Raw genomic sequence first — 27,632 nt, 5'->3', positions numbered from 1 at the left:
TTTCAGTACTTTGCTCTTTTACTCTAGGATCGAAGTGCAGTTTTAACCATACCATGTGGGTATGAGGATGGGATTTAGAGATGTGGCTATCCGTGATAAAAATTATTATCAGATGAGCTGTTGCATTCCGGATGTGCTCTATATGCCTTTATATTTGGCTGAGCTATGTAATCTGCCACTTTTATTGAGCACTCCATAAATGTTTGGTAGATATATGTTTAATTGTGTAAAAGATTAAAGAGGGAATTCTTGCACATGTAGCAGGCTGTTGGAGAATTGAAATGGTCTGCTTCCCTGGTCATTCTCTCAGTAGTTACATTTTCAGAATCGATTGATTCTGCTTTTCTGAAAAGGAAAAGATTTGGTCACACACCAGCATTAGGCAGTGTTTGAGAGGGTTGACAACATAGGTTCTCATCAAAATAGTTCCTTGGCGTAAAGAAATGTGAACTCAATGTGGTGTTTCATTGAAAACCGTGACATATTACCTCAGTACTTCAATATAGCTTTAGATTATAGTCAGAATTGTAACCTACGGTTATAGAACCTTCAATCCACCACATCCTTGACCATCTACACTATTCCCATTTGCCCACATTTCGACAGGGATATATAACATTACAGCACAGTACAGGCCCTTTAGCGCATGATGTTGTGCTGACCAATTTCAACCTACTCAACAATCTCCCTTCCCTACTTCACACCCATAGTCTTCTATTTTGTGGTATCAATGTCCATTTGGACTTCTTCTTCTGTGCCTTGACTATTTAAGTGTCTGTCTAAATACCTCTTGATCAGAATTGCATCCCATTGACTTCACTTGCAACATATCCCAGATATCAACCAAGTCTCTGTGCAAAAAAATCATATCCCTTCAAAGTCCTCTCAACATAAAACTATGCCCTTTTGCCTTTGGTACATCATTCATGGGTAATCTATCTACACTATGTATTATACTCGATCCCCTGGAGTGGGATTCTGATGTGGAGGCAAGAATCCTGCCATTGTTGAGTTGGATTATTCATTGTCCTCAAACCATCAACAATTGCACAGGACATTATTACCACTGCATATCAATAAATCTCATTTTAGAGGATGCTCTGGTCCTTTAATTTCAAATTTATACTGAATGTCGACTTAACTATCCTGAGCCTTGTGACATTCAACCTGTGTCTAGTTGCAAGGCCAAATTTAATGGGGTGAAAGTAAATTATACTCTCCAGGCGCAACATGCAAAATATTGGAGTTTGCAATTATCTTTGTGGCTCAAAACCAAGAAACATGATTCCAATGAATGCAGGCTGAATCCTGCAATTTGTAAATGGAAACTGGCACTGTCCAAAGTGTGGAATTTTTCATTCTGTGATTTGCAGCGTTCCACACATCAACCGTTAACATTCTGATTTCCTATGTGCAGGCAAACCCATGATGATTGTAATCGAGTACATGGGAAACGCCGTTTTGGACTCCTTCCTGAGGGTAAATAATTGGTTTTAGTTGATTTGTTTTGTAAAATAGCCTTTTTCATGGTTGGCACCTCGATCCAAGCTGCAGTCAGAGTATCCTTGTGTTAATCAGATGTTTTACACTTCTGAATTTCTTTGAAAAAATGCACCTTGAGATGTCATGTAATTCCTGCGAGCAAGGTTGGAGGAAGAAGGGGCTTTCCTGGCTCCTCTTGCTTTGGTCTGTTGCTCCACTTTCCCAGTGTCTGTGAACTTTCTTGTTTGTCACCTCTTGCTGCTCTGAGGGTTCTGAACGGCATGTGCTTGTTGGATTCCTGAAATCAACAGGCTAAGTTATATGACAGCTGGACCCAGTCCATTTCTAAGTATATTAGACCTATGTTTGTACTCAGTTGCTTCTCCCAAGTACCATCATCTCCGCAGCGTTAGATAGATGAATCATACTGTGGACAATGCAAAATACCCCAGAAGTACCTGAGACACAGTAATGAAAGAAATGAAGCCAACGTCTTCACGAATTTGAGCTTCGCCAACCAAATAAGTAGAAGAGCTCTTTAAACAGATAGCAAACCAAAGATCTTAAACAACATATGAACGTAAGAAATGCTCACTGTTGAACAGCAGCTACCGAGTCTACAGAAAATGCCAATGCTTTACAACCAAATGCTTCTTATTTAAGAAAATACATAATGTAGGACTTAATTAATCTAGTAACAATAATACATTGAATAACTTTGGCTTGGCTTCGCGGACGAAGATTTATGGAGGGGTAAGGTCCACGTCAGCTGCAGGCTCGTTTGTGGCTGACAAGTCCGATGCGGGACAGAGTCAGAAAAAATAATAACAAGGAAAGGAGATTCCCTCTTCTCCCAACCCCCTGGTCCCCAGACTGGAAAGGAAAGGGGACAGACGGCAGGGAATAGAGGGAGATAGAAAGAAAGAAAATAGAAAAGAAAAAGCAACAGGAGCAAGTTCGCCATCTCATTTTAAAAGTATTAAATTTCTCATAAGGAGTTTACTAACTGACAAATATCAAAATAAATTATACATTTAAGTCATCTAAATAAGGTCACCAAATATCGATGAACATACTATATTGATCCCTAAGACTATAAGTCATCTTCTCAAGGGGAATACAACTTTGCACTTCCATGTTCCAATGATTAATGTGAAGTAGGGAATCGGATTTCCAAGCCGATGCTATACATTTCCTAGCTATTCACAATGCCATTTTTTTTTTCAATCTTTTTATGAAGTTTCAGATTAATAAACATAAGAATTATACAAAGAGATGGGGATCGCATTACAACGGTTAACACATACAAACGCTGACATCAAGCAACATCTGCAAAATGAGCCCCCCAATCTCTTAAAGGTCAAACATGAAAAGGAATCAAATTTTATTACAAAAAATGTCTCCCTAACTAAGAAACAAAACGGAAAACAAAAGCTGCACAACCATTTTTCAGCGATTAAACAATTACTTTGTGGTTAATTCCTCTCCTCTACATGCAAACAAAAGAAAATGTTGGAAAGGATTCGGAAATGATCAACTTACATTATATGAAAATGTTGAATAAATGGCATCCTTGTTTCTTCGGATTTAACTGAAAGGTCAACAGTACCTCTTTTGATTTTATTCTAAATTTAAACATGCTACAGTTTGGGAGAACCTTTGAAATGTAATAGGTGCTTAGGGTCTTTCCATTTGATTAGACTGTATCTCCTGGCTATTAAAGTAACAAATGCAATCATATGACAAGATGAAGCAGATAAGTGGCCAGAGTTAAAACTGGTTGTCCACAAAGTGCAGTAACAATGCAATTTTAATAAATTTAGATTTACTTCTGGAGAAGTTAACTTTTATAACTGCCAAATTCCCCAAAAGAAACAATTCTGGGTCATCCCCACAATGTTTGGCAACACTTCTCCCATTTCTATCCAAAAGGGTCTTAATTTGGTGCATAACCAGGTAGAATGAAAAAAGGGACCAACATCTATACCACACCTTAAACACCTGTCAGAGAATTCTGGTTTATTTCTATGTATCTTTTGAGGTGTGAGTTATATTTTGTGCAGAATATTATAATGAATCTGTCTGTATCTAGAATTAATTAAGGCCGTCATATTAGATCTGACCAGCATTGTGGATCGATTACAATGTCCAAATCAATGGCTTATTCTTGAACGAAAAGTGTTCAGCAAGATTTCGCTTGTGACACGTGAGCAGGTATTTTTCCACACAATGCAGGAAGGGATGTTGCCAGAATCTGAGGATCATGCTTTCTCTTTGAATAATGCCACCTGTGCTGGCAGGCAACACTCAGTTTAATATCTGCTTGTTGAGAGAGGAGCCACATCCTCTTTTGTGCTTCCCTAATGGGGTTTGCTTCCCCTCATGTGGCTGAAAAATACTTTTGACAAAGAAACTTGGATCGTGTTGACACCAATTGGCAGGTTCATTCTCTCTTGCCAATGTTCTGCTCTGTGTTTCACACCGGCCAAAATATTTCAGGCAGTTTTCGATTTAGCTGAAGCATTTTAACATATGCCAACAAACTGTGAATATATGAAAGCACGAGCCTTGTCCTTAAAATTAATTATTTGCTCCAATTTGATTCACCATCTTTTTCTATTTGCTGTTGTACCCTCTCACATTGTCTTCTCTGCCAAATGCACTTAAGATCTTCTGTCATCTATCCATCAAAGCCAATGGATAAGCTCTGCAGAGTGTGGATGGCTGGAAAAAAAGTCAACCCAAGGCGTCACTTTTGTGAATCCTTGGTCTGTTGATGATGACAAGAATTTATTGCCATTCACTTCAGTAAAGATGCATTGAAATTCTTGCTTGCTGCGGTTACGCGGTTCATAACATACACCAATAAGGATAAATTGACCGCAATTGACCACAGGAGCCTGAAGATGAGTGCTCAGCCGCACAAGGACAGCTTCTTCCCCCTTGTCATCAGATTCCTGAATGATCAATGAACCACAGATGCTGCCTCACTTTTTCTTTATCTTTCCCGATTTTAATTTATTTTGTAAGGAGGCTGCTACATTCTGATTCTGAGAGAAAAAATGTATAATAAATATAAAAAGGATCGATAAATATTCATAGGTTGTGGTCATGCAAAGAAAATGTGACTCTGCAAGAATGTAGACAGATTTTTGGACCTAGAGGTAAACAGAAATGTCTGCCGATACTCGAGTCGAGCGCAGTCTGCAACAAAGTTCTGGAGGAACTCAGCAGGTCATGCCGATGCACCATTAATAACTCCAAAAGACTGGAAGTTATGTCAAACTGATTGGCTTTTATTAGCAATAGAATGGAGCCAAGTCCATGCTAGTTGACTGCCCTGAGCTGGTGAGGGGGCTGTAGAACACTCACCTTTTACCAGGAATCTGTGGGAGGAGCCACAGGTATGGTCGGCCAATGGGCGTGCCCCAGATAGTTAGCCATACAAACGGTGGTCTACCACACACGCAGCATCCGTAGGAAGTAAAAGGCAATCAACGTTTCGGGCCTGATTCCTTCAGGCAAAAACCAGAATAAAAAGGTGGGGGCGAGGTGGAAAGGGGAAGTGATGAGGAGCACAGATCGGAGCTAATGGGTGGATACGGGTTCTCTTCTACCCTCCCATCTTTGTTGTGCATAAAATAAAATTCTGTCAATTTTGCTATTTCATTACACCCTGTACAAAAACAAAGGCGAGAAATCAGACTGCTCAAACTACAGGGGAATCACGCTGCTCTCCATTGCAGGCAAAATCTTCGCTAGGATTCTACTAAATAGAATAATACCTAGTGTCGCCGAAAATGTTCTCCCAGAATCACAGTGCGGCTTTCGCGCAAACAGAGGAACTACTGACATGGTCTTTGCCCTCAGACAGCTCCAAGAAAAGTGCAGAGAACAAAACAAAGGACTCTACATCACCTTTGTTGACCTCACCAAAGCCTTCGACACCGTGAGCAGGAAAGGGCTTTGGCAAATACTAGAGCGCATCGGATGTCCCCCAAAGTTCCTCAACATAATTATCCAACTGCACGAAAACCAACAAGGTCGGGTCAGATACAGCAATGAGCTCTCTGAACCCTTCTCCATTAACAATGGCGTGAAGCAAGGCTGTGTTCTCGCACCAACCCTCTTTTCAATCTTCTTCAGCATGATGCTGAACCAAGCCATGAAAGACCTCAACAGTGAAGACGCTGTTTACATCCGGTACCGCACGGATGGCAGTCTCTTCAATCTGAGGCGCCTGCAAGCTCACACCAAGACACAAGAGAAACTTGTCCGTGAACTACTCTTTGCAGACGATGCCGCTTTAGTTGCCCATTCAGAGCCAGCTCTTCAGCGCTTGACGTCCTGCTTTGCGGAAACTGCCAAAATGTTTGGCCTGGAAGTCAGCCTGAAGAAAACTGAGGTCCTCCATCAGCCAGCTCCCCACCATGACTACCAGCCCCCCCACATCTCCATCGGGCACACAAAACTCAAAACGGTCAACCAGTTTACCTATCTCGGCTGCACCATTTCATCAGATGCAAGGATCGACAATGAGATAGACAACAGACTCGCCAAGGCAAATAGCGCCTTTGGAAGACTACACAAAAGAGTCTGGAAAAACAACCAACTGAAAAATCTCACAAAGATAAGCGTATACAGAGCCGTTGTCATACCCACACTCCTGTTCGGCTCCGAATCATGGGTCCTCTACCGGCATCACCTACGGCTCCTAGAACGCTTCCACCAGCGTTGTCTCCGCTCCATCTTCAACATCCATTGGAGCGCTTTCATCCCTAACTTCGAAGTACTCGAGATGGCAGAGGTCGACAGCATCGAGTCCACGCTGCTGAAGATCCAGCTGTGCTGGGTGGGTCATGTCTCCAGAATGGAGGACCATCGCCTTCCCAAGATCGTGTTATATGGCGAGCTCTCCACTGGCCACCGTGACAGAGGTGCACCAAAGAAAAGGTACAAGGACTGCCTAAAGAAATCTCTTGGTGCCTGCCACATTGTCCACCGCCAGTGGGCTGATATCGCCTCAAACCGTGCATCTTGGCGCCTCACAGTTTGGCGGGCAGCAACCTCCTTTGAAGAAGACCGCAGAGCCCACCTCACTGACAAAAGGCAAAGTAGGAAAAAGCCAACACCCAATCCCAACCAACCAATTTTCCCCTGCAGCCGCTGCAACCGTGTCTGCCTGTCCCGCATCGGACTTGTCAGCCACAAACGAGCCTGCAGCTGACGTGGACTTTTACCCCCACCATAAATCTTCGTCCGCGAAGCCAAGCCAAAGAAAGAAAAAAAAAGATATAAATGTAGTTAAGCCAATATCTATGACAATTGTAATATTCCTCAACCTGCACAAGTATTTTTGTAATTTTACAATTAAGTTCTGACTACTAATTCAAAATGCTACTAAACACATCCCTCTCCATAATCTAAAGAGGCTTGAGATGCAGACCACATTTCTAGTTCCTCTCTTTCTCCAAATGAACGGGATCCATAAACTGCTCAATGCTCCTCTGGTGAATGTGTGCATCTTCCGAATAAGGTGGAATTTGTCGACGTATTGATCCATTTTGCTTAAAACTGTCCCAAAATATTTACTGAAAGGACTTCTACTGTGACCTGTGAAGGGTAAAGCAGAATTAGCCCTGATACGCCAGGTTCCTAACTTTACTGGCATAGATTCTGATCACAGATTCTGTAATCAGTTGATTTACTGACGGGCACAGCCTGCCTACAGTATGTCCCAGATTTTCGTGTATGCGACCTAAACTTTTGGGTGTCACTCAAGAAGTTTGCTGCTTGTTTGATTCAGCAGGTGGGGGTTGAAAATATTATGTAAAACCTGCTTCTTATTTGGTTGAAGGAATTCCATGTCCCGTCACAAAGACAACTCTCCGCTTGGGTAGTATCTCAGGCTAAGACCAATGTAGTTATGAGAAGGAGCTTCTGAGGAGAAATTGAGCAGCCTGGGACCAAACTCATTAGAATTTAGAAGGACGTGGGAAGGTCCTTTTTCTTTTTAGAAGAAATGTCTAAAAACTATGAAAGAAACAGATAAAATTGAAACAGGGAAGCTGTTTCCACTGTCAGGTGATAGAACATGGAACACGAAAGCGCAGTACAGGCCTTTCAGCCCATGATGTTGTGCTGACCTATATATAGCTACCAAAAAAACTGAAACCCTCCCTACCTCATGACCCTCTATTTTTTCTTTCATCCATGTGCCTGTCTATGAGTCACTTAAATTTCCATTTTGTTCCAGGCTCCACTGCCACCCCTGGCAATGCACTCCAAGCTCTGTATAAAAACAATTTAAGCCTGATGTCTCCTCTAAACTTACCTCCCTTCACTTTTTAAAGATATCTTCAACCGTGGGAAAAAGATGCTGGCAGTTCGCCCTATCTATGCCTTGAAAGAAGTTGTACGCCTCTATTAATTCACCTCTCATCCTTCTTCGCTCCAAAGAGAAAAGCCCCAGCTCTGCTAACCTTGCCTCACAAGACATGTTCTCCAATCCAAGCAACATCCTGGTAAATCTCCTCTGCACCCTCTCCATAGCCCCCACGTCCTTTCTCTAATGAAGTGAACAGAATTGAACACAATATTCCAGTGTGGTCTTTCCAGAGATTTGTAAAGCGGCAACATTACCTCATGACTCCTGATAGAAATAAGGTATGGCCTCAAGATTTGGGACCATCATTTTAAGGCAAAATTAAGGAGGAACTGCGTCTCCCAGAGTGTAGATGAATTATTTGCCAAATAAGCAGTCAAACCTGGCTCATGATTGATAAATCACTTTTTAAGTAATAGGGGAATTAAGAGTTATGGGGAATAGGTGGGTAAATGGAGCTGAGACAAGGCCCAGATCAATTTTATTGGATGACAGAACAGGCTTGTTGGGCCAGATGGACGACCTCTGCTCCTATTTCTCATCTTGTACAATTGGATGATAAATAGACTTGAACTTAAACTTATGTTCCACTAAAGAGTAACTAATGACTAAATAGAAGCTGTATTTACTATATTTTATGCACATTTCATCATATATGAATATAATGTGTAAAATATTGAGAAATTGTGGTTGTTTCCTTAGAAGCACGAGGGCCAATTCACAGTTATTCAGCTGATTGGGATGCTGTCCGGAATAGCATCAGGGATGAAGTACCTCTCTGAGATGGGCTACATTCATAAGATGCTGGCAGCCCACAAAATCCTGGTCAACAACAACCTGGTGTGCAAGGTGTCAGGCTTCAGACAGATGCATGAAGAGAAGGTGGACTCTGTGTTCACTACCATGGTGAGTTCAATCATGAACTTAGACTTTATTTTGGAAATTTACTTTCCCCACTGATGGAAGCAGTTGTGGATGTTCATGGGTTGGATAATGAAGAGATGAGGAACAGAAGCAGGCACTGGGCCACAATGACAAAGTAATGCAGATGAAATCTGTGGCTAATTTTGCACTCATTCATTTCCCAAATCCCTCAGTTCCTAAATGTCCGAAAATCTTTGTAGACACAGCTTTGAATACACTCAAAGATAATGAGTGGCCGAGAATTTCTAAGATTAATGGCTCTTTGAATACAAATGTTAGCACATGTCAATCCTAACAGGTGGAGAAACTCATCAGGTCACACTGTGTCCATAGGAAGCAACGGCATTGGAGAATGATAAATGTAGTCCACTTGTTTAAAAAGGGTAATAGGGAGAATCCTGGGAATTATAGTCTGGCGAGTCCTACTTCAGTGGTGTCCAAACTTTTGGATCTGTGAGGATTTGGAGAAGTCCAATCTGCTCAGAGATAGTCAGCATGGCTTCGTTCCTCATGAGCCTAATTGAGTTTTTTGAGGAGATAACAAAAGAAATTGATGGAAGGTAGGGAGGTAGATGTGGTCTACGTGGATTTTAGCAAAGCATTTGACAAAGTTCCCTATGAGAGACTAATATAGATAGTTATGAGGCATGGGATCAGTGGAACCTTGGCTGTATGATTGAAAAATTGGCTTGCAGGAAGAAAGCAGAGAGTAATAGTGGAAGGAAAGTACTCTGCCTGGAGGTCAGTGACTGGTGGATAACCTCAGGGATCTGTTCTGGGACACCTGCTCTTTGTGATTTTTATAAATGACCTGGATGAAGAGGTGGAAGGATGGGTTAGTAAGTTTGCGGATGACACAAAGGTTGGAGGAGTTGTGGATGGAGCTGAAGGTTGTCGAAAGTTGCAAGAGGATATAGGCAGGATGCAGAGATGGGGAGAAAAGTGGCAGATGGAGCCCAGATAAGTGTGAGGTGATGCATTTTGAAAGGACAAACCAGAAAACTGAGTACAGGGTTAATGGTTGGTTACTTAAGAGTGTGGAGGATCAAATCCATACATCCCTCAAGGTGGCCACATAGGTTGATAGGATAGTTAAGAAGGCCTATGGGATGCTGGGCTTCATTAATAGGGCGGATGAGTTCCAGAGTAGAGAGGTCATGTTGGAACTCTACAAATTTATGGGTGAGACCACACTTGGAGTATTGTGTTCAGTTCTGGTCACCTCATTGCAGGAAGGATGTGGAAGCCATGGAGAGGGTGCAGAGGAGATTTACCAGGATGTTGCCTGGTTTGGGAAACAAGTCTTTTGTGCAAGGTTAGTTGAATGGGTCCTTTCTCTTTGGAGCGTAGAAGGATGAGAGGAGACTTGATAGAGGTCTACAAGATTATGTGAGGCATAAATAGGGAGGACAGCCAGCACCTGTTTCCCAGGGCAGGAATAGGAAACATGAGAGGACATGTGTACAAAGTGAAGGGAGCGAAGTTTAGGGGAAACATCAGGGGTATGTTTTTTTAAGCAGAGACTTGTGGGTGCCTGGAATGCCTTGCCAGGAATGGTGTTGGAGGCTGAGATATTGGGGGCATTTAAGAGACTGTTAGACACATGGATGAAAGAAAAATAGAAGGTTATGGGGTACTTTTGTTTAAGTGGTCAGTAGAATCACAAGGAGCAATGAGGAAATGTGCAGGAGGGAGATAGGTCAGCTCGTTAACTGGTGTAATGACAACAACCTTGCGCTCAACGTTAGCAAAACCAAGGAAATGATTGTGAACTTCAGGGGAACATGACCCAGTCCTCATTCAGGCTCAGTACTGAAGAGGGTCAAGAACTTCAAATTCCCGGGTGTCACCATCTCCAAGGATCTGTCCTGGAGCCTCTATGTTGATGTAATTGGAAAGAAGGCCCATCAGTGGCTAAACTTTGTGAGGTGTCTGAGGAGATTCAGTATATTACCGAAGACTCTTGAAAACCTCTACAGGTGTACCGTGGAGAGCATTCTGACTGGTTGCATCACTGCTTTGTATGGAGGCATCAAATCTCAGGACAAGAACAAATTCCAGAGGGTTGTTAACTCGGCCTGTGACATTACAGACACCAGACCTCACTCCATTGAGGACATCTACATGAGGCGGTGTCTTATAAAAGCAGTCCCTATCCTCAAATACCCCCACTACCCAGACCTCTTCTCTGCCACCATCGGGAAGGAGGTACAGGAGCGTAAAGACTCAATGGCACAGGGACAACTTCTTCCCCGCTGCCATTAGATTCCTGAATAATCAATGAACCAAACACACTGCCTTACTAATATTTTCACCGTTTTTATATATTAGTGTTGTAAGATGGTTCATAATATAAATGTTTGCACTGTGACACCGCCGCAAAACACTGAATTTCGTGACTTGTTCATGACAATAAATCCTGATTCTGAAGGACAACCACCCCAACCCAGTGAATTTATACTGCAAGATTCCGAGGCTATTCTTTCTTTTCATGGGGGTACACAGGTACCCCCGTTCTCCAGTCGTGATCTCAGAAAAAGCACATCCAATTGTTACAGGATTTCTTCATCTTTTCCTTCAACGCCCCTGTGATGGATGCAAATATGTAATTCGGCTACCTTTTTGCCTGAACTACCAGCAGTTTTAATTTCTGACCAGGATCCAGCACACCAAGACGTCCCTGCATACCAAATTCTTTTTGTTCCTCAGGTTTAAAATATTTCCATGTTTCAGAGACTCAATGTAGTCCCCCACAGCTCATTTACACTCCGTTTTCATTGTGTTTGTGGGGCTTGATCAGTATCGAAGTTTGAAATTGGAAGGATGTCTTGGGTGTCCGATGCTTTTTTTCTTTGCTGGAAATAAAAATGAAGAATTGTTGAGTTTCTAGCTGAAAGCCAACTGGAGGGACATGTTTTCAGGGAGGTTTGTGACAGCGAGCTCCAGTGCAGAGAGAGCCATTTAATGCAATGCTAAACACAATGAGCTGAAGCCAGGATCATAATCGTGACCCTATATTTTGTACTTGCATTTAGATAGCCAGCATAGTGTATGAGATGAGGTCCATGGATTGTTTGCCCAAAGGAAGGGAGCTACAAGTCTCAGTTAGTCGTGCAGTTTTACTCCCGTAATGATTGAATTCCTTTTACGTCCCTAGTCCAGGTACTTTTGACAGACTATGCACAAGCTTGAAGTGAAGCACGTGAGGATATCCAGAGGCATGAAGTAGTGCATGAGGGGTTCACAAAACCCTAAAAAGTAATAGTAGGAGGAGCTATACAGCCTTTCAATTTGGTCATAGTTTGTCATTAATGCACCTGTGCTCCCTGTTCCTTCAAGTTCATGCCTTGTCATCTGTCAACCACCATTTTGAATGTTTCAGTGGTCAACTTGAGAAATTTCCATCACCTTCTCTGTGGTTTGAATTCAAGACTGTACTCCAAGATCCTGCATTTATCACTTAATTTAACCATAATTCTCATTTTATTTCCCTAGTGTTATTGCCATGTACATTGAGATGAAAAGAAAAACTTTGTTTTGTGTGCTATCTAGTCAAGGCAACCCATATTTCACTACAGCAGGTAAAGCAATAACAAGAGTGCATGGTATAGTATTGAAAAGACAAAATACAGGGAAAAGTACCTTTAAAATAGAGCAAGGATATTATCTTTTACTCTGTTTAAGAGTCCGATAAGAACAGGAAAGTAAATGTTATATTAATTAGGTGGAATTAGTCACTTGGTAATCACCATCAGCTGGGGCTGAGACTATGGAACGAGCACATTGTTTGTGCAATTTTAAATGATTGCAGCTTCTGCAGAGTTGGCGAGACAGGCTAGTTACAGCGATGGGCACGGATCAGGGATTGTTTCGGTATATAGAGGAAACTAGTTTAAAGGTGAATCGCTATGGCATAGTAAGTTATTGACTGAGTGTGGGTGTTTCATGGAAGAATGGACACAGTGGTCTGAATGTCCTGCTTGTGGCACCAAGAAAATCTTACAATTCAAGTTTCAAACAGAGTACAAATATTTGGTCTGAATGGAAAGGAGATGCTGCTTTCTAATTAAGGCTTGGGAAAGGTAAGGTACATAAAAAGGATTGGAGAAGCTTGGCTTTCTGCTCTGGGGAAATGTCATGACCAATTTAGATGGGTTAGAGAGGCCGATAGTTCAAGCACATATTTAAAATCCCAAGCAGAAGCTACAAAGTACAGAGGAAGAATATTTTTTTTCCTGGTGGATGGTTCTGATTTGAAATTCATTAACTGTGGTGAATGCAGAATCAATGGGAAACTTGGAAGGGGAAATGAGCAGGATCTCAAGAAGAATATTTGCAAGGTTATGGGGACTGATTTCCAAAGAGTCATGTGCTTGAGCTAAATGTCTTTCTCCTCTTCATGAATAATATGATATCCCATCAGTGGAGATCATTTGTCTATTTCTACTTAATCTTTTTGGCATCTTCTTGATTTGATTTTCTTCCTGCTAAATTTGTGTTCAATAATTATTTACTCAATTAAAACATATAACATTAAAAATTTCATTTAAGTTACCCCCTTCAGCAATCTAAACAAAGAAATAAGAATGCAAACCTGATGAAGGACAATTCCGTTAAATTAGCTCAGTGGTCCTCAACCTTTTTCTTTCCACTCACATCCCACTTTAAATAATCCCTATGCTATCGGTGCTCTGTGATGAGTAAGGGATGGCTTAAAGTGATATGCGGGTGGGTAGGGAAGCTTGAGAATCACTGCTCTTGACCCAACTGTTACTGAAATATTTGGCTTGAGAAAAATTGTCATTGGCCCATTTCCTTTGGAGTTCTGAAACCGTGCACATAACGAGTCAATGAGGGGCGATTAAAACAGTGGATTTCAAACCTTTTCTTTCCACTCACATCCCACCTTAAGCAATCCTTTACTAATCACAGAGCAGCTATGGCATAGAGATTACTTAAAGTGGGATGTGAGTGGAAAGAAAAAGGTTGCGAACCACTGATAGTTGTTTCAGTGATTGTTTTGGGAGAGTTAAACCAAACATTACTAATACCGTGCCTGAATTAACATATTTTATGGATAATTACCTAATCTGACAATGTTAATGGATCATTTAGTTGATGATTAATCACTAATTTTTAATTGATGAAATCAAATCACATTTCATTTGGTTTAAAGTCAATTGTTTCTGTGAATCATTAATTGTCAAATACAAGCAGTGTTTCCCCTCAATTTCTTATAATAAGGGATATTTAGCCCAAAATAAATTAACCAGAGTCAACGTGCGTTGTGACTGACAGGTACTTCCTGCTGGAGAATGTCCCTTTGAAAGCAAGCAGCTCTGAGAAAGAATATATTCTGATAAACAAGAAACGAAGGCTCAAAGTTATCCCAAGGATTTCTAAATGAGGAAGAGTCAATTTTGTTTTCTGGCCACTCATTCCCACTACCAGATAGGAACTGTTTCCCATGACTTCTGTTGATCACAGCTTCTGAAGTACTGCTTTGTTATACAGTCACTCTTCTTTCCAAATTCATCTTTGACGTTCAAGTCAACACATTGGATAGAGTTATTTTTTTAAAGCTGTTTTACAAATACACCATTCCCTGAAAGGTGCTCGAGAGATTAATAAGCTTTAAAAAAAACACAAGCACCAATGTTCATTTCTCAAATACTAGAATTGTAAATCTGCATGGAATTTGGGCTAGAAGACACTGTGTGCAGTCCTGGTGACCTTGTTATTCTATCAGGAAGCACAGGAGAAGTTGTGGAGATTTTTTTAAATAAAAATGAGACTAGAACTGAAAGAACAAATAGACTGTTTCTTGGGCAAACTTAGGAGAAGCAGGCGGGACTCAGCCGGCCAGGCATCATGCATGGAGAGAATTTGGCAGTCAATGTTTCAGGTCGGGGCCCCTTATCGAGACTAAGGTGGGAAGGGGAGATGGCTTTAATAAAAATAGGCTGGTAGATGACTGACCACAGGGCTCCGATAGCTCCGTGGATAGAGCACTGGTCTTGTAAACTAGGGAGTGACGAGTTCATTCCTCGCTCGGGCCTCATTTCTGTGAGGGGCTCTGGACAAAGTGGCGACTCTCTGTCTTCCTTACGGTAGACAAAGTTAAAGAATTTCACTTATGTTAAAAGGTAAAGGTTCCATTATTGCCACATAATGCTACATTTAGGGATGAGGTTGATTCGGTTATTAATCATGGGAAATATGGGTTGGGAAAGTAATTGGAATTCCTTGCTCTTTTTAAGATATGGCTTGGGGTTGAGGCAGCTTTGTCACCTGTCATTTCTTGTGTTCTTGATGCTGGAGTTTTTTTTCCAACCCCAATTGAATACGTCAAGTATTTTTCCTGAGTTCAATAAAGCACCAAGTAATTTCACCCTAGTTCAATAAAATGCCAAGAACTTGTTCAGTGTCATTTATAAAACATACTATTGATAGACTAAACAGACTATTTCTTGTCCTGAAAGTAGTTTTTATTGAAAAGTTTTCCCAACTCATATTCACTGACAGGGTTGCTCAGAGAAGGAAGGCATCGATCAATCCCTTCAAGGCCGTTCAATCAGATCACAACCGATAAAAATCTTAAATCCATCACCCTATGTTTCTCTCGTAACCATGGATGCTACCACTGAGTAAGATCAGTCTTGGTTTCAGATTTTTCCATTAACTTTGGGTGAATGTATGCCAGATATTTTACTGCATTGTGCGTACAAGCTTTTCTTGACATCGCCTGGCTACAATATAAAAGGAAACCCTTCCCCACCACCCCCCCCCCCCACAACCAACTTCGATATTAACTTTTCTCTACCTGCCCCATCAACCTCAGTTGGATCGTCATTTGGTTTTGTATATCTGGGGAATAAAGCCTACTGTTTGCAATCCTTTTAGCCACGCTGTTGTTCTGTTGAATATGTGTTGTAACCAGATCAATTCATGATTTCTATGGAGTGGTCCTCAGAACTGAATGTAATTATCAGTGTCTCATATGTAAAATAAATTAAGAACTATGCCAATTTGACTCAAGAACCAAAATGATCGAGTCTCTGCAGCTTTGACACTTTCAAGCATCCACTGCATCAAAACTGCAGCATTTGCCACGTACTTGAGATCTCATCTGCTTAGAATCTGGCAACTCTTTCCTGAAACAGGGCGGAAAGACCTTGGTCCTGTGGGGAGCCCCAGAAGTCATTCAGTACCACAGATACAGCCCAGCCAGTGACGTGTGGAGCTTTGGGATTGTCATGTGGGAGGTGATGTCCTATGGAGAACGGCCTTACTGGGACATGTCCAATCAAGACGTGAGTTTCATATTTGAATCCTGAATACTCAACAAAAAGCCTGATATTAAACTTTTACCTCAGAATGATGAGATCTGATGAATGTTTCATCGTTCACAGGTCTATGTGGTGATCCTTATAAATGTCCAGAGTGCAATCTAATTTGTTTTTTGTTATGGTCTTCTTCCAGTTAATTTTGTTATCATCACCGAATATTCAAATGTAGCCTGAAGCCCTAGATGCAGATTTGTCACAGATTAAACACGCGATATGATGGCTTGTAAATTTTCACAACTCCGTCTCTCAGCAATGACTCTGTCTAGTTGTACTGCCTTTATAGGTGATCAAAGCAGTGGAGGAAGGATTCCGTCTCTCTGCCCCAATGAATTGCCCATCTCGGCTGCACCAGCTCATGCTGGAATGCTGGCAGAGGGACCGCAATGACAGACCCAAGTTTGCACATATCCTCAACATCCTGAACAAGATGGGGCGCAACCCTGACAGCCTGAAAACCATCCCGAATGGGTGCAGCAGGTAAATAAATGCCTTGGGATTGTCCACTGAATTTCTAGATTATCGTCCAATCAGCCCAGGGATAGTCATCCAATCATTCACGGTGCTTTACCTATAGGCTGCTTTATTGGAAACGATAGAATTGCTACATCCAGAGATTGCCATTGTGCTAAATCCCTGATCATTTTCCATCTGCTTCACCTTATCAGCATCTAGCCCGATACTTGTACATGTAAAAGCTGCCTTGGAAGTCACATAATGTCCATTGTGCTAATTGAAAACTGATTTGGAAACGTTGCACTCTGTCTAATTCAAAGTCATTGAAACAATATACTTTCTTTATTATTTCTTTCTTTATTGCTTGAGATCCTTCAGTTGGTGCTAGATAAGAACATAGAACACTACCCCACAGTACAGGCCCTTTGGCCCTCGATGTTGTGCCAACCCATATATTCCTTAAAAAAAACTAAACCCTCCCCATCCCATAACTCTCTATTTTCCTTCCATCCACATACCTCATAAATGCCCCTCATGTTTCAGCCTCCATCACCATCCCTGGCAAAGCATTCCAGGCTCCCACAACTCTCCATGTAAAAATATAACTTACCCCAGATGTCTCCCTAAGCTTTCCTCCCTTCATTTTGATAGATAGATCCAATGAAGAAGGGTACCAAGTGCCGCTATGTGCTGAGGTTCCAGGTGTTGCGAAGGATGAACCTGGCCCCATTGCTGCGCAATCTCCCAGTCAGCTTAACTTTGCCACGCTACCTATCTTTCGTGGAAATGCTTTTCCAGGCCAACACCTTTCACCACAAGGCCATCAGGCAGTGGTCAGCACATAACATCTTGCAGACCCTGAGAGATCTGGACCTGATGGACGCAGTGGGGTACTTCCCTGAGCAGACCGAACAGGTCATCTAGCAGAATGCCTCATCACCAGGGCTCACAAACAAGCCTCAGGACTTGGGCTGGCCGACAGTGAGAGGGGCCCTCCCAGTCAAATCCTTCCTGGACAATAGAAACATTGCTCAGCACACATATTGTCAATGAGATGACTGTAGTGGAGTGGAGACAGTCGCCATCCTATTTACGGAATGCAGATTCATTGAGTGTGTGGAGAAGAATTCAAGGATCCTTGTCGCAGTTTATCCCCAGCAGATTTATGGGATGTTACTTCGAGACAAACATCCAGAACTATTGGAAGACCAACTGGCAACCTGGACATTTCAGGCTGCAGGTGTACACTGAGATTTGGTGCAGCCAATGTGAGGGCGCTGTGGGGAAGGGCCACAGTCTCTATCAGTGGTGGGTCACCTTATTTTTAAACTCACGCTCCACCTTAAGTATTCCCTAAGCCATAGATGCTCTGAAAGGGATTGCTTTCTGTGGTATGTGGGTGGAAAGAAAAAGTTTGAAATCCACTGTTTTAATCGTCCCTCATTGATTCGTTATGTGCACGGTTTCAAAACTCCAAAGGAAATGGGCCAATGGCAATTTTTCTCAAGCAAAATATTTCAGTAACAACTGGGTCTAGAGCAGTGATTCTCAACCTTCCCTTCCTACTCACATCCCACCTAAAGTAATCCCTTACTAATCACAGGCACCGATGGCCTAGGGAATACTTAAGGTGGAATGTCCGTTTTAAAAGCCAGGTTACCCACCCCTAGTCTAGGCTCATTCCATTACTAGGCATTGAGGAGCTGAGACCAAGGGGAAGCCCCTCAAACAACAAGGGGGGTAAATAATAACAAGGTGACACAGTGGTGGCAATGGTGTAAATAGAAAATGTTCAGTGATGGAAATGTATGGATATGACACTAAGGGTGTGAAGAGACATTGAATGGTTTTCTTTCTTTTTATAAAGAATTTATTGTGAATAAAGTCTATTTTTGGTTTTAAAATTTAATTAAAAAAATGGTCAGAGCAATGTTCCACCTGATCTTGAAGTGGATGATGGATCAGGTCAACCACAATCCAATGGCTTTGTGCCACGGTGCTATCCTTGATTATTACTACTAGGTGGTGAGGGGTATCCTGTTTTACTTTTCTCTGACCCGAGTACTCAATTCCAATGACAAATATTTGTCCCCCCTTCTCTCATGACGATCGAAAACATCTCTGGACTTAAGGCCCTGATATTTCTAAAACCAGTTGCCACTGGTATCTCCCTGGAGATTGTCTCAACACAATGCTCATTGTGTTTCTTGGTGTTGATATCAACAATGGGTTAAAAATGCAGATTGATATACAAAATGTTAGAGTGGATTTATACTATTTATTGCTGGCAAAATAACGAATTATGTGTTTATTCATAATTTATTTTATTGCCTCTCCTGAGAATTTCTTATTTGCCCTCGACTTCGCCACTGACCCACGACTGCATCGCCTGATCCAGCTCCAACAGAATTAGCAAGTTTGCAGATGACACAACAGTCGTTGGCCTCATGGGCAACAACGATGAAGGGACGGAAAATCTCGCGAAATGGTGGGAGAATAACAACCTGAGTCTCAACGTGGACAAGTCGAAGGAGATGATCGTTGAGTTCAGGAAAACCAGAAATGACCACCCTCCCTCCCCTCAATAACTCGGTAGTGGAGAGAGCAGTTCCTTGGAGTCCACTTAACCGATGACCTATTGGGAATGCACAGCATCTCTTCACTTGTCAGCAAGGCACAACAGCGACTGCACTTCCTGGTAAAAACTGAAATGGGCAAGGCTACCAGCCACCATCATGTCAACCTTCTGCAGGAGCTCTGTCGAGAGTGCCCTGGCTGGCTGCATCACTGTGGTATGGATGGTGATCAGAGTTCGATCCACAAAATCATAAAGAGTGGCGGAGAGGATTACTGATGTCCCCCTCCCCTCCATCAATGTGATCTGAGATTTTTATCTGAAGATGACACGGGTAATCATTGGACCATCCCAATACCACACATACAGTATCTTTCAGCTACTCCCATTGAGAAAGAGATATCAGGGCACCGGCTGAGAAACGGATTCTTCCCACGGGCAACGTGAATGTTGGATGACTCAAGGAGCTGCTCACAGTAACCATCGAAGACTCTAATATTTACTAAGCAATATGTGTGTATGTGATACGTTTGTATATTTGTCCTGCGTGTATTTTGTTTGTTTGTGTGTTATGTCTGGTTGTGTGTCTCTGTGTTATGCACTGAGGACCGGGGAACGCTGCTTTGTCAGGATATACTTGTGCAATCGGATGATAATGAACTAGAACTTCAACTTGAGAGGAAAGATTTCTTACAACTGTTGAAGGGTTAAATATTATAATCTTTTCTACTTGTTGACTAACCCAATGGGTGAGCTTGCCAGGTAAGGTCCCATTAGTTTATGCTGGTGTTCACTTGCCACTCAAGCCTCATCGTCCACATCTGTCAGTCTAACCCTTGCTTTTGTGTGCCTTGAATATTTCTTAGCAACTCTTAACAACTGCTCAATTTGGGTAAATAAATGTGAGTTCTTCATGGAATTTATCAGCATTCCCATCTTCAAATGAAACAAAAGAAAACATTGTTATTGAAATCACATCTTCAAGCATGGTTCTAAAGCTTTTCATTTTGGCTTCTGGTAAACTGAGACATTCCCCTGAAAGGGTTTTGTGGAATATTGTTTTTTGTGCTGTGTCTTAATGACTTCAAATTATAGCTCTCCTGTTGAAATCCAACATCATTCCGATTTCATTCCATTGATGCCATGTGCATGCTGTGATGTTCACAACGACAGCACAGGGTAGGTCCTTTGAGAACTCTCCAGCTTTCAAAATTTCTTTGGACAACTGAGGCCAATCTGTCAATATTATTTCATTGCAAATGTGGATGGGAAATATGTCTCTCCACTTGATGACCCTTTGTATCATCACTACTGTGCGCTGTTCTGGTCTCCTTACTTGAGGAAAGATGTACTGGTTTTGGAGGCGGTCCAGAGGAGGTTCACCAGGTTGATTCCAGAGACGAGGTGGGGCTACCCTATGAGAAGAGATTGCATTGACTGGAGCTGAACTCGCTGGAATCAAATTGCATGAGAGAGTGTCTTAGAGAAATGTATAAAATTATGAAAGCCATAGATAAGATAGAGGGAGGTGAGATGCTCCCATTGGTGGGGGAGATTAGAACTAGGGGACATAACTTCAAGAACCAGGATAGTATTTGTGAAGTATCAATTTGTGAAGGTCGCTTTGTCGGTAGCCAAGAAGTGTATAGTGGTTGTGTGGAAGTCCAGCTCTCAACTGAGTATTGCATTCCCCTGGAGAATATTACTTATAACTTGAGAAAGAAGTGTGGCAGCCATACCTGAGGCACAAAGGGTCACAGATATGATTTATAACCCCCTTAAGAAAAAAATAACAAGATACAAACCATCCCGACAGATAAATAAAGAAGATAGTGAATTAAGATTGTGGTACAGACGATGTGTGTTTTAATTTTTAGTTTTCAATTTTAATTTTTAATTTTATTTATTCTAATTTTTTCTTTGCCTTTTATGGTTTATTTAATATCTGGGGAAGGGGGGAAATACTTTTAAAAAATATATATATACAGATAGATAGATATAGATATTATATTGTGTGTTATGAAAATGTCTTATATTATTTGTATATATTTGCTTGACTCTATTAAAATAAAGATCCAGGGTTAATAGATTTAGGACAGAGATTAGGAGGAACTTATTTTTTCAGAGGGTGGTAAATCTACGGAATTTGCTCATTGAAGCAGTGGAGGTGACATTAAGTGAATATATTTAAGTCAAGGTTGGAGAGATTTTTTTCAAAGTAGGAAAATGAATGGATATGGGGAAAAGGAAGGATGGTGGAGATGAAGCTGTCATCAGATCAGCCATGTTCTCATTGAATGGCGGAGCAGGCTCGACGGGCCGATGGCCGACACCCGCTCCTATTTCTTATGTCCTTATGACCAACTTTTGACTCCAGCATTGTCCTCTTCTGCTCTTCACCACTCTGCAGCTCTCCCTCTTTCAGCCTGTTGCTTCAGGATCAGATTGTTCCCTCTCCACCAAGGATTTGGTGTGTTACCAGTGCTAAAGTAAATCCATTGACCACGGCTTCCCCATTCTCTATTTATTTCTCACATTCCCAGTGTACAGAACCTCAAATCCTTCTCCCCTCCTCCTCAGCTTAGCCCATTTTTCACCATTTCTGTTGTGATTCTGCTTCCATCCACCTTCTTCTGCTCTGACCAAACAGAATTGGCATTTATTATGAAAATGAGTGAAATGCTGCAAACAGCCAGTGAGCCTGGAAGCGCTGGCGGAAAGAGGAGCAGTCCTGCTGATGGATCCCAGATCTGAAGGGTTCACCTTCAAAGATGTTTAATATGTCCACAGCTGCTGCCTGACCTGCTGGGAGTTTCCAGACTTTTCTGTTCTTTTTGTGTCAGATTTCCAGCATCTGGAGTTTAAAAAAAAAATTTTCACCCCCCTCCACTGATAATATGACGGTTTGTGGTCCATCGCCATTTGTGCTGGAGAAGATGGTTAAGCATCAATAATTGGACTTGTACAAAGGCCTAGTCCTGGAATGACTGGCCGATTCCCTTCCCAGAAGATGACCAGCGAATCAGGAGATTTTATAGCATTCCACTCTGGAGAGCAGAGCAGCGTCGGAGCTGTCACAGACGTCTCGCAGCTCCAGTGTCCAGCTTCCCTCCTGACCTTGCTGGTTTCTCCAGGTGCTCTGCTTTCCTCTCGCATCCCAAAGATTGGCCATTGTCAATGACCCCATGCGCCTCAGTGGCTGGGGTGGGAGAGTCAATGGGGCACCACTAAAACGAGTTTGCGGGGAAAGAAGTAGGGAAGGGATTGACCGAATTGTTTTGAGAGCTAGCAATGACAAATCAGGCTTTTTTAGTCAAACTGAAATGCATTTTGAGGACAGTTGCTGTCACTTTGCTATCAATGGGATTCTGCAGTTTCCATTTGATTTTGATGTGTTTTTTTTAATGCAGCTCGCTGGAAATGAGCATGAATAACAGGGAAGCTCAGCCAATTTTAAGCGCATATTGTGGTGAACTGAGCTTGAGTTTTCCCAGTCCTTTTTGGTTAACAAGATTCTGTGTCAGATGGCGGCCAGTCCACAACATTCTCTGAGTAAATTATTTCCCATTGACAACTACTAAATGTGCTCATTTACAGGCCTTTGATGTCCCTTTGAGAAAGCTGGGGGGGGTGGGGGGGGGTTTGTGTACAGTCATTAATTTTTGAAAATGTTGTTTTACGTTTATTTAGAGCTGACAAATGCACCATAATCTAACCTAAAAATATTTCCATTTTATTTGAATAGATATTAAAATAGGATTTCTCACACCCTCTCAGAGGGTGGTAAATCTATGGAATTTGCTCTGGCAGAAAATGCTCATCATTTTGCAATAATCCCATCTTGAACTGTGTTAATCAAACCTTAGCAAGCCATCACTTTTAATATATCATGAAATACTTCTTCTAAAGCAAATTTCTTCCCAATTACATTTCCAGATATTTCCCAACTGAATGGATCATGGCAGATTTTCTGTGTGACCAATGTACAAATGCAAAACGCTTTTCAAAATGGGTGTAATTTTCCACTGGAATCATCAATTGTGCCTAAAGCAGAAATTCTGTCTTTTTTTTTAACGTCCAGACTTTTGTAAGTTTAATTTATTTTTAGGCTTCTCTTTATATTTTTCCTTCTCTGGCTAGATAGAGTTACCATGTGAAAACAGAAAAATGGCGAAAGATTGAGTAGACTGGGTCTTTATTCATCGGAGCGTAGAAGGTTGAGGGGACTTTTGATAGAGGTATTTAAAATTATGAGGGAAATAGATAGAGTAGATGTGAATAGGCACTTCCCCTTGAATGAGGGGACATAAGTTAAGGGTTAGGGGGCAAAACTTTAGAAGTAACATGAGAGGAAGCTTCTTCACTCAGAGAGTGGTGGCTGAGTGGAATGACCTTCTGGAAGAGGTGGTCGCAGCAGGGTCAATTTTGTCATTTAAGAGGAGGTTGAATGAGTACATGGATGTGAGGGGATTGGAGGGTAATGGGCAGGGAGCAGGTAGATGGGACGAGTGGAGTTCACTTAAATAGGTGTGGACTCGAGGGGCCGAGATGGCCTGTTTCCCTACTGTAATTGTTGTATGGTTATATGGTTAAATGCTGGATGAACTCATCTGGCCTCGCAGCATCCATAGGAGGGAAAGATACATTACCAGCCTTTCAGGCCTGAGCCCTTCTTCGAGGTACCTTTGCATGCTGCGAGAAATGCTGAGATGCTCCTGCATTTCTGAGCCTTTACTAGAGTCGCAGCATCCGCAGACGTCCGTGCTTCACTCTGGATAGAGTTACCATTCCAGCAACATGGCCACTTTGTCGACTTTAATATGACCATATAACAATTACAGTATGGAAACAGGCCATCTTGGCCCCTCTAGTCCATACTGATCTAAGTGATCTCCTCTAGTCCCACCTACCTGCACTTTGCCCATAGCCCTCCAATCCCCTCCCATCCATGCACCTATCCAACTTTTCCTCAAGTGACACAATTGACCCTGCTGCGACCACCTCATTCCACTCAGCCACCACTCTCTGAGTGAAGAAGTTTCCCCTCATGTTACTTCTAAACTTTTGCCCCCTAACTCTTTACTTGCAACCTCTTGTTTGAATCTCTCCTACCCTCCTGGGTCATTACTATTTGAATAGTTCTGAAGTAGCAAACACATTGCAATATTTGGGATGAGGGAATGAGGCTTGAACAAGCAGAGAGGCGAATTTTGAGCTCATTCCAAAGGTTGTGGAAGAAGCTTTGTCAGACTAGTGACCTCACCAGATAACCAGCTGGCTAGCTTTGCTATCTACACAGTAATAACATGAGAGGTGGGTGGGGTGGGGGGGGGGGCGCGGAGAGAGAATCCCTGGAAACACCACCTGGTCTGAATAGTAAGCCTAGCAACTATTTAATTTTCAGTGCTTTTGTTTTAATTGGATGAGAGGTAGGTATTTCAGTTGGGGAACATCAGAGTTTTACCGTAAAACTCCATCATTCCACATGCTCTGATTGTGAATGATCATTTCCAAATCCCCCCACCCCCTGTTCGCTGGTGTGCCCTCCCTCCCTTATGCAAGTTTGTGAGAACCAGACCACCTGCAAATGGATAAGGGGTATGGGAAGCATTTCCCTGGTGAACCGGAAGCCTAACATCAGAATATTTGGGGTGTGGACTATTGGATCTTTACTACACTAAGACTGTGACCTTGCCACTGTCATGACCTGGGTTGAAGACTCCAAGGTTCCAACAGTGGAGACCCTAGACCGTTTCAATGGAATGGACAACTAAGTTGTTCCCTGGGGTTGAGCAAGTCACCTCAGACAAAATATTTCCAATCACCATTCAGGACCCTTGAACACTGATCTAGCCCAATCTGTGCACGTTGTCATGCCAAGGCCTGTGTGTGCCCTTGATGGGGCAGATCTGAGGGGTTCAGGGCCTTCTGATGATGTAATGCAGTACCGATCCAGTAGAGATTATAAGCATATCACTTATTGTTTATATTGATCATCCACATCATGTTGGAGATCAGCCATAAAATTCTAACAATGAATGTATATAAGTGAGGCGGAGGTGAAATAATAGACCACATTAAAACCGCAATTTCAGTGATCAAGCGACAAGACTGGGGAGCACAAGCCGGACCCCCGGCTGAGCAGCACTACTGGGAGCAGAAGTGTCATGGATGGCAGCAAATGTTGCACTGTCCCCGTTGTAATGTTCAGGAGTATTTCAGAAACTCTACTCTCTTTTGTGAGGCTTTCAAGCAAGTCACATCATCTCTTTTATTTTGATCGGCAGACCGCAAAACTTACATCTTCCCCTCATGGACCAAAACTTTCCAGCATTCCCGTGCTTTGACTCGGTGGGAGAGTGGCTGGATGCCATTGAGATGAACAGGTACAAGGACAACTTCACTGCAGCTGGATATTGTTACCTGGAGTCCATCGCAAGAATGACAGTGCAGTAAGTGATCTCCAATTTAGATGCAGCCTGTATACAGTATTTCCTCATTCACCATGTTTTGTTCAAAATATCTTCACTCTGTCAAATCTGGAATCAAACTTCTCCATTTGATAGTCCTGGAGAAAACGTAATTCATGTTCCCAAAGAAGTTACTGAGAAAAATTGAATTAATGTAAATAGGTGGTTGATCTTTGGCAAGAACCTGCGAAGCTTCCGGGCCCATTTTGGCACTGTATCTCTCAAGTTACATAGAGAGACTAAATCCAGATTCATGCTGCAGATTGCTAAATATTTGTCTGTGACGGAGTGCATATACATTTACATCAGCGAATATCAGGATGGTTTCCTGACTGTGTACGAAGATCTGTGAATATCAACCATATTTGAATAAACCAGAGAGAAAAGATTTGTTTTTAAAAAAGAAAAATGTATTGGAGTATAGTCCTCAAAAACAGGCAGAAAGAAGTGGGTGTTGCAAACAATCTGCTGGAGAAACTCAGTGAGGGGCGCGATAATTATTGTCATTTTCAGGTCAAAATCCTTCAACAAGAATGGAGTGCGGAGATAAGGAGAAGAGGTTGGGAGGAGTGAGATGGGCTAGAATGGGATTCATGAACCAGGGAGTAGCAAAGTGGCATTTTTACACAGAAACTTCAGAATTATTCCAAAAAATAAATAGCATACTTACCTCCGGTGTGTCCCGATGTGGTGGTTTACACAGGACACTTTTACACGGCCTTCCTTTTGGAGGGGGAACGTCGAATTCATTAGGCCAGTTTCTTATGGAGTGGCTGTGGTCATTTCACACTGCAGCCACTCCATAAAAATGTGTAGGGGTCCCAGTGGAAAAAAATTACGGAATGGAATTGACATAACAAATTCCGTCTCGACATATTTACACTGCCACCAGAGCAGAAAGTTTCCTGGTATTTTCTCCTCTTCAACGGTTGTGTAAAAGAGGCGAAGGATTGACAGATTCCAGCGTCTCAAGTATATAAGCATTGAAAATGCTTCTCATTCAATGTCAACTGACCTTGATAGAACATTCTCATCCGCCCCCCCCACTCCAAAGCTTGAGTCATTTCATTTGTCTCAATTGAAACCATCATCCACAGAATAGCCTTTAAGCTTCAGCCTTTGGGGATGGGATGCGAGTCTATTCTGATCCTTCAGCTTTGGTTATTTCTAAGAGATTTCAATAAGAAAGCTCTGGCAGGTAATTTAATGGATGAAATTCCACCAGAAATGGCAAGCTGATTATGTCTGTATGATCATTACACTTAGCTGGCCCTTACATTTAAGTCCTCATTCTTGACATCTGTAAAAGGCATGAGTGCAAAGAAGATAAGCACTAAATTTTATTTGATTTTCTTCACAGAGACGTAATGAGCCTGGGGATTACATGTGTTGAACATCAGAAACAAATCCTGAGCAGCATTCAGACTCTGCGAGCACAGGTTCTACAAATGCACGGTCGGGGTGTTCAGGTTTGACGGTGGCAAGCCACCTGGATCTGCTCTGCTCTGCGAGTTGTATTCGTGACGAGATGTCGACACCAACTGCTTGTTTGAAAGCGGTGTGCTTAGAAGATGACGCCTGAGTGCGGGTTGGCCAGGGAAGAAGACCAGAGGGCCAGTCTTTATTCTAATTTGGTTTTTTTTTACGTGATTTCAGCAAGGGGCATTTCCAAATGGGTTGTTATGCAACTGGATACACGGCATTTCTACAACTCAGATAAAATCGGAAAAGTGCAGGAGTCAGGCAACAGTGCGGAGTTCCCTTTCTTTTTATTTGATCATTTTGGTTCAGTAAACACTACTCAGTTGATAAGCGAGAGGTACATACAGGTACTCTGTGTTAACAGACTGTGAACTAGAAACATAAGCTTGGACACGAGTATTTGATTTGATACTTTGGTTGACATTCTTTGAAGGTCCAGCATTATATGTTTATAAGATTATCTATGGAAGCAACTTCAGTCATATAAACCTCAAGTGGCCGCCTTCTGTAGA

General features: G+C 42.1%; 1 protein-coding gene across 1 annotated transcript in view; it reads left to right on the top strand.

Annotated features, from left to right (window-relative positions):
• Positions 1-27,134, top strand: part of LOC138741573 (ephrin type-A receptor 7-like) — a 434,573-nt gene extending 407,439 nt beyond the window's left edge. Inside the window, exons 11-16 of the mRNA XM_069895829.1 lie at positions 1,418-1,479; positions 8,570-8,773; positions 15,955-16,104; positions 16,424-16,617; positions 25,456-25,620; positions 26,999-27,134. Of these exons, the coding sequence (XP_069751930.1) occupies positions 1,418-1,479; positions 8,570-8,773; positions 15,955-16,104; positions 16,424-16,617; positions 25,456-25,620; positions 26,999-27,113 (890 nt within the window). The 3' untranslated portion in view covers positions 27,114-27,134. The remainder of the gene's footprint in view (positions 1-1,417; positions 1,480-8,569; positions 8,774-15,954; positions 16,105-16,423; positions 16,618-25,455; positions 25,621-26,998) is intronic.
• Positions 27,135-27,632: the final 498 nt, after the last annotated feature.

Source organism: Narcine bancroftii, chromosome 8, assembly GCF_036971445.1.
Source record: "Narcine bancroftii isolate sNarBan1 chromosome 8, sNarBan1.hap1, whole genome shotgun sequence".
In the NCBI taxonomy this organism is placed as follows: Eukaryota; Metazoa; Chordata; class Chondrichthyes; order Torpediniformes; family Narcinidae; genus Narcine; species Narcine bancroftii.
The sequence above is the reverse complement of the archived record's forward strand: the minus strand, read 5'-3'. Positions and strand labels throughout refer to the sequence as shown.